This window comes from Cynara cardunculus (assembly GCF_001531365.2).
Source record: "Cynara cardunculus var. scolymus isolate 2C chromosome LG 6, CcrdV1, whole genome shotgun sequence".
NCBI classification, from domain to species: Eukaryota; Viridiplantae; Streptophyta; class Magnoliopsida; order Asterales; family Asteraceae; genus Cynara; species Cynara cardunculus.
The window spans coordinates 4531221-4541433 of record NC_037533.1 but is presented as its reverse complement, the minus strand read 5'-3'; the positions used below and the strand labels follow the sequence as shown (position 1 = coordinate 4541433).

Genomic DNA, 10213 nt, shown 5'->3' with positions numbered 1-10213 from the left:
TCAAATTGTATTAATATGTAAAGACCAAGTGTAACCTATATCATCGTTAAATCTTATCTTATAAAACCAATGAAACTTTAAAATCGTTAAAATTCATGGCTCCCGCCGCATTGCGCGGGTACACAACTAGTATATATATATATATATATATATATGTGTGTGTGTGTGTGTGCATGTAAATTGAACAAGTTTCGTGGTGGCAAAACCGCCTCATTTTCTCGTCTCATTCGCTCTCTAAAATTCTAGTCTTCTCTCTAAATTTCACGTCAAATTACAGAAGGAATCAAAGTAACAATTATATATTCGGAATCCACTCTTCGAACCCTTCTTAAAGGTATAAATTTCATTCATTTTTATTATGGTGTTTACGTTAGGGTTCTTGAGACCGGTTTATAAATTATGTTTATGTCTAAGTTTACGGATTGATGTTGTTAAAATTATGATATATTTCAAGCTTAGAATGCTAGGGTTGGTTAAATTGATATAGAAATTAAAAGGGTGGATTAGAGTTTCAATATGGTTAGATTGTGGGTATATGTTTAACCGCACACCAATTGTTCAATTAAATGTCGAAAAGAGTAAAAATGCATGATTAAGCTAGGTTAGAGACCATTGGACTTGTTTTACTGTTTAGCATGTTGAAGTATGTTTATAGCATGTAAATGTATCGAATCATGGAAGTTGGATCATAAAAGTTAGTCGGGAATTGCGGAATCGAATTTTACCGACAATGCAACTCCCATACTTTGACAATGTATAACTCACAAACCGTTAGTCAGAATAATCTCATATTTTGCAGTTAGAAAGATTTACTGTATACTACAACTTTCTAGAAGGGTCGAAAATCCATTTATGACTCTAGGTGGCTCGAAACAGTGTGTTTTCAGGTTTGTTTACACTGTATTCGGGATTAATTTGCAGTTTTGTAAAATTCATATAAAATAGATGGATGATCCAAATGAGATGATTCCAAAACTAATAGACTCGTATGATACCAACCTACAACTTTCATTTAGAAAATATAATCTGGATTGGTCTCTAAGTAGAGTAAAAATGCTTAGAAATAAGAGGGACGAAAGCGGTTCAATTGAAAATGCACAAGGCTAGTGTTACGGTTGAGTTCTCAATTCGTATCCGGTTGTCCTTCTTGAAGTCTACGTTGTTTAAGTCTTGGTTTAAAAATGCGCGCATAATGCGCTGTGATGCGTGATGCGCTGTGATGCGCGATGCGCTGTGATGCGCTGAAGAAAACGCATCAAAGGGTCTGATGCGTTGCGATTCCATGATTCACGCACATCACCTACGCATCACACGATGCGTGCATCACTTATGCATCAGCGCATCATGTATGTTGCATTTTAGGGCTCCCTTTTTCAGTTTTTAGTTGGGCTTTTTAGTTGGGCTTCTTAGTTAAGTAAAATAGAACGTGAGACTGTGAGAGACCTAATAGAAGAAGCTGACAGCGAAGAAGTAGAAGTCGCACTGTGAGAGACCTAGCATCGCATATCAATTAAAACGTGACGTGAGTACCCGACAACCAGCAAAGAAGTAGAAAACGAACTTTTTAAGATTCTAATGCCACTTTTTTAACTACTTTATGTTATAAATGAAATATTTTGATAGGTAAGTATTTTTAAGGTAAAAATTGATATGTAGAATTAATTTATAAATATTTTGTGAATACCGGGCGCATCAAGTGCGTGATGCGAGCGCATCAGCATCATGCATCACGCATCGGCTTCCGGGACCCTTAACGCATCGGCTTCCGGGACCCTTAACGCATCGGAACGCATCGCGCTTTTTAAAACCAAGGTTTAAGTACATTAAGACCTAAGTAATTTTATTAGAATAATCATGTTAAGGTTTTTATGCTTTGTAAATAGTAACCTGTTTATGCATTCGTTAGGCATGCGGACAAATCAAACTTGATCGTGAATTTCCGATTGATCGTGCGTTAATTGTCAAATTCGGTTAAGGTACAGATTTATATCTCACTTGACACGGGGATAACCATTTGTACAAGGCTTCCTAATCCGAATATATTGGTTCCAAATTCTCATTGTGCTCATCAATTACAATTGAGCTTTTGTTTCCTTTCGAAATATGATGTACATTCTTATTTGGAACATGGATCATTTTGATCACTTGACTTGTTTGATTGCTTCATTTGTGAAACATTTTTACTATAGACTCAATAACCGGAGCACCGGTATTGAGATGTTTCCATGGTGGCTAAAACGATCATGGCGTCCTCATTTTTATAGTCCTTAAAGTTGGACTTGATTATGCATCGGTCGAATAGAGGGCGTATAGATCGATCCTAGGAACCGTTATCGGATAATAAATTGTGGTCGTGGTTAAATCCACGGAGAGGATTGTTGTGTTCTGCTCGCACCCCTTTCCTCACTTATGCCTGAACGGACTGATCATCCTTTGGGAACAATGCGTCCTCGTGATGCTGTTTGGTCTTTGGACCCTTGACATGCCTTCAGGGTTTTTTGACTTTCTTTTGGAATATTACTTAGCATTATAAATTGCTTTTGAACTTGTTATCTCGTATTCATTGTTTAGTTATTATTATCTGTTCACCGAGCATTAAGCTCAGCCGAGATTTTCTTGTCCTCGGCAGGTACATGACTTAGCARGGATTTTGGGATGAGAGCTACGAAGATGACAATATTGAAGAACCCATTACGTCATACTTTTGCTAACTTTTGATGACTAATGTAGACATACTGGTATTTTGGGACTGTATTTAGAGACATGTTATCTCCGTTTGTGGTTATGTAATTATCTTTTGATAAATTTTATTAGTTGCTCCGTTTTATATAATGCGTTGATTTTTTTAACCAATTGTGGCATCTCCCGTCTTTAACCACGCGGGACGGGGGTGTTACACAAGAGGTGACTGTGAACACAACGTAAACAACCTTAATAAATTTTTTACTAGGGTGTTCATATTGTGCATACAATATGTTCACAAATTATACCAAATCTCGTAGATTTAGAGTGTGTTCGCAATGTATTCACAAATTATAATAGTATTTCTAAGAAAGTGTTCACAATGTGTTCACCTCGAGTTCATATTCATTATGTGTGTGTACGTGTATGTTATGGAGAGAGGAGAGAGAAAATATGAGAAGAGATAGGGAGAAAAATAGGAGAGAGGAGAGGAGAGATAGGAGAAAGAAATAGGAAAGAGGAGAGAGAATGAGAGGTATTTAATTTATATTAGATTTTTTTTCAAATAAGTTTTTTTTGAAGTATATAATATTTATATACGGCAAATGCAACAAATAAACTCACACCCCTCTTGAACCCTTGACCTCCTAGGAGGCCAAGGACTACGATACCGCTAGGCTAAAGGCCCTTTGGTAATAAGTTTTTGCTATCTAAATTGGATCAAATATCACAAATTAGCAAGTTCTTAAAAAAAGGTCCCCTATATATACACACACAAGGCAGATATGGGGTTTTGAGCTACACCTTGTATCTGTCTCGTCGGTTTTACAAATTGTCCCGATATTTACCCCTGCCAACTCTTTAAAAACCTATATCCACCCTCATACAGGTTGCGTGTGGAGGGACAGCAAAAATCTGCCCTATTGCCATCCCTAGTAAGCTTTTAGTAAGTGGAATCAAAATATGTGGTTAGTGGGCACCCACAGTATGTATGCATATACACATATATGCATATATATATATATATATATATATATATATATATATGTCCACATTCTAGTCTGTCATTAAAATGTTCCATTCTAGAAGAAAAAATCCAAGTTCAAAAGATGGGGGAAGGAACTATCAATGTGAGTGTATATCACTACGGTTTTCAAAATCGGTTGAGGCATATACCTTGTAGCCCTAAAACATTCCTAAGGCGTCGCCTCTTGCTGCTTGTATTAGTCATAACTCATAACTCATACACCTCATAAAGGTGAGGTAGTGAGGTGTTTCATAGACGTACTCCTCTGTTTAGACATAAAATTTGTTTTTTATTCTTCACACCTCCTCTCTTTGTTTAATAGAAAACTTAAAAGTCAAACCCAACCCTAAAGTTTCAAAACTGGCGGCTTTTTCTCTCTTTCACCACAAGCGACTTCCTTCTCCCCCCGAATCACTCTTTTCTCTCATAGATTGACCTTGTTCTTTTCCTTCTCACACACAAGTGGCCTAGTTTCTCTCCCCTGCTCATGAACCTTGTACCTAGTTCCTGGTTGTGAGTATATAATATCTTTTGTGTTAGTAACTTGGTATATAGAGTATATGTTATATATTTTGTGTATGTATGTATTTTATTTGTTAATATATATGGGGTATGTATATTGTTTTTAGTTGGTATATTATATGTAATATACTTTGTATATGTTATAGATTTAATGAATTTTATTTGTTAATATATATGGTGTATGTATATTGACTTTTTGTTAGTACACTATATAATATATATATATATATATATATATATTGTGTATGTTATATATTTAATGAATTATATTTTTTTATGCCTCGTGGCTTACGCCTCGCCTCACCGAGGGAAAACACCTCAAGGCCCGATTCCCTTTTTTGCTATTCAAGATGCAAGGAGCATCGAGGCATAAGGATCCTATTGGGGCCTAAATGCAAGGTGCAACACTTACAAATATGTGTGTGTGTGTGTGTGAATGCATATAAATTAATTTTACATTCCACTAAAAATAAGTCTTAAATTAATGGTTAGTAATTAATCCTTGGATTAAGTCTCACAAGATATAAAAGAAACCAAGTTTACTTATTAATCAGGGTAGTAAGCTAACTAGCTTGTAATTCCTAAACTAGTTCAAAAAAAATAAGGAAACCCAATTTGAAAATATTTGGGTTCAAATTGAAATAAGCATCAACATTTTACAGCCACTTTAGAACAATTAGTCATGGTTATAATGGTAAATGCAAAACCCAACGGTTGTGATTATTTCCCGAGTCTAATATGAGTTTTAGAAATCAAACTAAACTTCCCATGTTTACACAAAACTGAAAATAATTATACTTTATGGGTTATTTAACACTAGAAGGTTACTCGGTTGTCTCATCGGCTCACCCTGCTTTTGAACAACCCTAAAGCCGGCATGTACACAAGATGACTGTAGTATAAATGGTTGTGCTTATTGCCCAAGTTTTATATGAGTTTCTGAAATCAAATTTTAACTTCCCATGTTTACACAATCTGAAAATAATTATAGTTCATCTATGATGCGTTCATTTAAGTATCCACAGATCCACAGTTTAATCCCCCTTGGTCGTTCAACACTAGAAGGTTACCCGACTGTCTCAAAGGCTCACCCTGAACGCTTTGGACGACACTGAAGCCGGCATGTGCACAAGAGGAGTGTAGTAGATATGTCGATGTTAAGGTGAATGTGTGGGCCCAAAATCAGGGATATAATTAGAAATTATTATATATATTTCATAGAGAAAACAAAGTTGGCATGTATACTTCATTTTATCTTTCATTTTTATTCCCGAGTAGTTTGCGACATGTACCTTTATGCATTTCATAGAGAAACAAATAAATACCAATGAAATTGCAGCCAACAAGTTTCTACAAGGGCTTACTTCAACGTAGAGGCCACCTTCACTCCATCCATCAATTTTGGAACGCCCTCCTTGTCCTGAAGAAATAAGTGCTTTGAGGCCTGCTATCCACACTTCAGTCTCAACTTTGTCCTTGCAGATCTAGAACAGAACAAACCAATCAAAGAAACAAAACGATGAGAATCTATTTCAATGTGATGAAAACATAGATGGAAAATATCACTCACCAAATCAAGAGAACGTTTCCCGTTGTTATATATCAGAGAAAATGAAAGATAGTCCTTGTCGGGACGTAGATAACGTCGGAAGACAGCCTAGTAGCACATTTGAAAAGAAACATTACGTTAAAATTTTCACTTACTGAAAAGGAAATGCAAGCATGTGCTCAAACATAGGATTCAACAAACAAACATATCCAAGAAAAAGAAAGGGGCACCTTGGACATAAAGAATACTCAAAGATTATAGATGCTTACAGTTCTTTGTCCAGGAATAATTCTAGAGACCAAGGTCAATTTCAAGCTTCTTTCACCACTGCTGGAAATCCAAATTAAAGATGATTCATCCTGTGTGGATTTAGTTGTAAAGTCAATAGCAATCATCAAATGACAATATAGAAAATAGCAACACTCAATTCTGACAGACAGCAAATACTAAAAGTTCACATTCAAGAGAAGATCATCACAGTAGATACTTGATACAAGACAGCAACTACACACAATGACTGTCATGCAAAATATCAAATTCCATAATTGCATCTACTTATTCTTCTAGATGGTGTGTCTATTGGGACAAGAATTGTGGTGACATTCCAAGTAAATATGAACAAAATAAAAAAAATAGATGATCTGGCAATTGAACAGAAACTCATAGTCAATTACAATATTGAGCAATGAACACTAAAAAATCAGAATGCAGGTCCAACTCTTAGAATCTGAATCTACTCACGGATTCCAATAGAATGCGTCTGTAAATGCTAAATATTTGCATCACAAGTGCTCAACCAACTCCCCCACAAAGTGAAGAAGATGAAAACCAAGATTAAGAAGCTGGCAAGCATGGAAATGAGCTAATGAAGTGGAAAGATAAAGGCCAAGAAGAGAATTTATAAGGTAATTCAAAAGGCAATGCTCTATTGTCAATAAAGTGAATATAAAATCAACGCATACCGTCAAAACCATTGGAACTTAGCATGCCATGGGTTGTTTATTTCTGAAGACATGATATAGAAAGAACACCGCCATAAAAAATGCACAATTTCAGTGTAATACAGATTACTGTCGTACTAAGAGCATGGTTACTTCTCAGGGTCAGTGAAAAAGAAAATGGATGGACACAGTGGATACTACCACATACATACCTGATCCTCTCTGGTACTGGCTGTTGTTTGTTTTTTTTTTCCTTTTACATTGAATATTTGAGCCCTGGATCTGCAATTACTTTAGGGGTACTTCTCAACTCAATATGTGAGGCGACACAGAAGCCATGCTAGAATTCTAAGGTGATAGGAATATAGGATAGGTCTAAATTGTCTCATCTTGAAGTAGCAACACATGACCTGTGACTTATCATATGGTAACTTCAATGTACAGTTCACTCCTATAACATGTAGTTTGACTATGTAATCATAAACATATTGCATGTAAGATTGATCTTTTAACTTGCGGAAAAGCGAAGATAGTGATGCATATACCAGATGCCTACTCGGTGGTTATTGTTATTTGAGAGCACAAAACATGAGTGATATGCTATACATAAACGCACACGGCAGACGTATAGAAATAAATAAAATTCATCTACCACCCAAAGTAGGGTTTCCTAACTGCTTTACATTGTCGTATCATGCAATTATTGTTCATACATATCCGCACACTGGTGAAGTGTTATATTATTATATACACACACACTTTTTGCAGGTGGCAAATTGATCGTTTTTTCTTTAGTCGTACACTTTTCCCAGGGAGCTGGACCATATAGTTGGAAAAAGCAAAAAAGGAAACTTTAATGCCAGATTTGATTAATAGAACAAGTTCGATAACTCACATGAGAAAGTCTAAATGGACAAAATTTGGGCTTCCCCTTGCGACCATATTTAAGTAACTGAGCGCCCTTCTTCAGAGCAATTAGTGCCTGCAAAATGCAACAGTGCATTTAAGCATGGAAATGCTAGTCACAATATTATCTAAACATAGATAACCGTCATCAAGCTACAACAACCATTAAATTTCCGATAAGACGTGTGATATCATTTGAAACTTTTCACATGATAGTTGCAATATCATGTTAACAAATAAACCATCCATCAAGCTATAACATTTGTTAATTTTCTAGGAGACTTGTGATGTCATGTGAACATTTCCACATGATTTACATTCAAATGTTTAAATGCATTGGCACATTGCAAATGCACATAAAACATTTGGTATATAGTTCATATGCAAAGTTCCCCATGTATGCATCATGAAATGGAAATAGAGATGTCCTGAAGAACCACCAGAAAATATTTAGCGTCTCATGCTCCAGCACAATTCAACATCGTCCTTGTACAAATTAGCATTCATCCAAAGAAATAACTTTTCAACTATTGGCATTCAGACATGTCAGCTAGTGCAATTGAACCCAAGCAATTTTTCAAGATGGGATAAGTTTTTAACCAATACATATGCATGTATTTATATGGTAACTTATTCATTAGATATAAAACCCAACCCACAACAAATATCTTGGGTCATCTAAGAATTTCAGACTACTAGACATTTAATTAACCACAAGGGTGGTGCCCGATTGGTTTGAGTTTGGCTCCAAAGGTCAAAAGTACCAGGAGGTCCAGGTTCAAATCCAAGAAGGAATAAAAATCTCATTGTGGCCATGGAGGTTCAAATACGGTGACTCCGGGCTATCTGCAAAGCAGGTGGCCGCCCTGGGATTAGTGGGCTCGAACAGCGGGTTGGATATTTTGGTTAATCAAAAAAAAAATTAAATCCCAAACTGGTATATGATGGCTATTTCATGAGTTAGAAGCCACAGATGTTTCCTCCATCCACAAGGATAACAGAGAACTATCCTTCTCCAATGCCATCCAGTGATCCCCAAAAATTCAACTACTCTACCAGAAAATACTTCACGAACGTACAAAACCAAAAACCCTAAGGAAGACACCAAATTCCCCAGCATCTTCAAAACAGTTTCAACAAATACACAAAGTCCGGATTCTTTTGTTGATATTTTAAGGCGCCAATGCAAGTTCTGTCGATTGTATCTCACGAAAATCGCAGATTTTTCTAAATTATGCTTCGAATATACTGCAGTTCCATAGAGAAAAGATACTGTGTTTAAGAGGGTCAACAAAAGTACCTGCTCAGTGTCACGGTCGGCGTTACCGTAGCTAACAAGATCTGCCATTCCATGTGACAGATTCACCAGACCACCACCAGACTTCTCTATAATCTCCGGTCATCATCAATGGCGAGCACGCTTTGTCGTTCGTACACTACCATCAACCTTTTACTTCACATGTAACTTCAAACCCTCAAAACATACAAAATTTTATTCACAACAGTGCTAGAGAAACAAAAGTAGTCCTTTAGAACCCGAGAAATCACCAACTCCGCCCCTCAGATCTACAAACTGTGACAATAATCCTTTAGCGTTGAACACTTTTGATTAATCTTGGAAGATTTCAGCGGCCGTTTGACTGTGGACGAGAAATGGGGGAAAGTCAGATGTTCCAAGGCTAGTTTCTTTTCAACAAGTGATAAGAAGATTGATGAAGGAAGATCACCGAAGAGGATTAACGGCGGTTGCGGCCGTGTAGCAGATGAATTGACGACGGAGGGCGATGAAATCGGGTTGAAGAAGGTGGTCCCGTCGGAGTCAAATGTGGCAGAAAAGAGGATTTCTGGCCGTTTGGCGGAGTAAATATTAGAATACCAATTTCATTTTTCATTTTATAATTATTAGGTGTGTATTCGCACAATGTGGCGGGAGCCATGAATTTTAACGATATATTTAAAATCCAACATATTTAAACGACTTTACAAATGTATTCAATTTACACCAAAAGCAAAGAACCAAGAAACTTGAGTTTTAAGATAAACACTCAATACTAATAAAGAAAACTACAAATTTGACAGATCATAAGCTATGAAAAGACAAAAAAAAGATAGGTTTTAAAATGAAATTTCAACTGCTTATCCTCTTTCTTGTCTAGAAACTTAGATTATGGTTCAATTAATACATGTATATATATATATATATATATTTCAAAAAAACCCAAGAACATATTAGTTCAGAATATATTAGTTCAGAACATATTATACATTGCAATTTTGACAGCCTAACCCCAAAATATATAGTATATATAAATAAATAACTATAAAAGTATAAATCGTAAATATTAAAAATATTTCTTCACAGTATATATAATATATAATAATATAATTAAGTCAAAAACTATTCAATATTGGACTCATTTCGAAGGTATTAACGAGACGATTATAATGGTGTAACTTGTTAAAATAAAAATGTATTTTTAAACATGTTTTAATTGATATACGATTATGTATGTTAATTTGATAAAGGTTTAAAATGAAATATTTAAAAGTAAATGACGTAAAGTAAATTAATTAACTAATTATAAG

The 10213-nt window shown here is 35.6% G+C and overlaps 1 protein-coding gene across 2 annotated transcripts in view; it reads right to left on the bottom strand.

The window, feature by feature from the left end:
• Positions 1-9466, bottom strand: part of LOC112514324 (PH, RCC1 and FYVE domains-containing protein 1-like) — a 26539-nt gene extending 17073 nt beyond the window's left edge. Inside the window, exons 1-6 of one of the 2 annotated variants that reach the window (XM_025120735.1) lie at positions 9355-9466; positions 8928-9267; positions 7617-7703; positions 6050-6139; positions 5802-5888; positions 5596-5715 (exon numbers count right to left, since the gene is read on the bottom strand). In XM_025120735.1, coding sequence (XP_024976503.1) covers positions 5596-5715; positions 5802-5888; positions 6050-6139; positions 7617-7703; positions 8928-8975 — 432 coding nt within the window. In that variant the 5' untranslated portion in view covers positions 8976-9267; positions 9355-9466. Of the gene's footprint in view, positions 1-5595; positions 5716-5801; positions 5889-6049; positions 6140-7616; positions 7704-8927 lie in introns of both variants that reach the window. The other variant, XM_025120734.1, reaches the window with a different exon arrangement.
• Between the last annotated feature and the right edge of the window lie 747 nt (positions 9467-10213).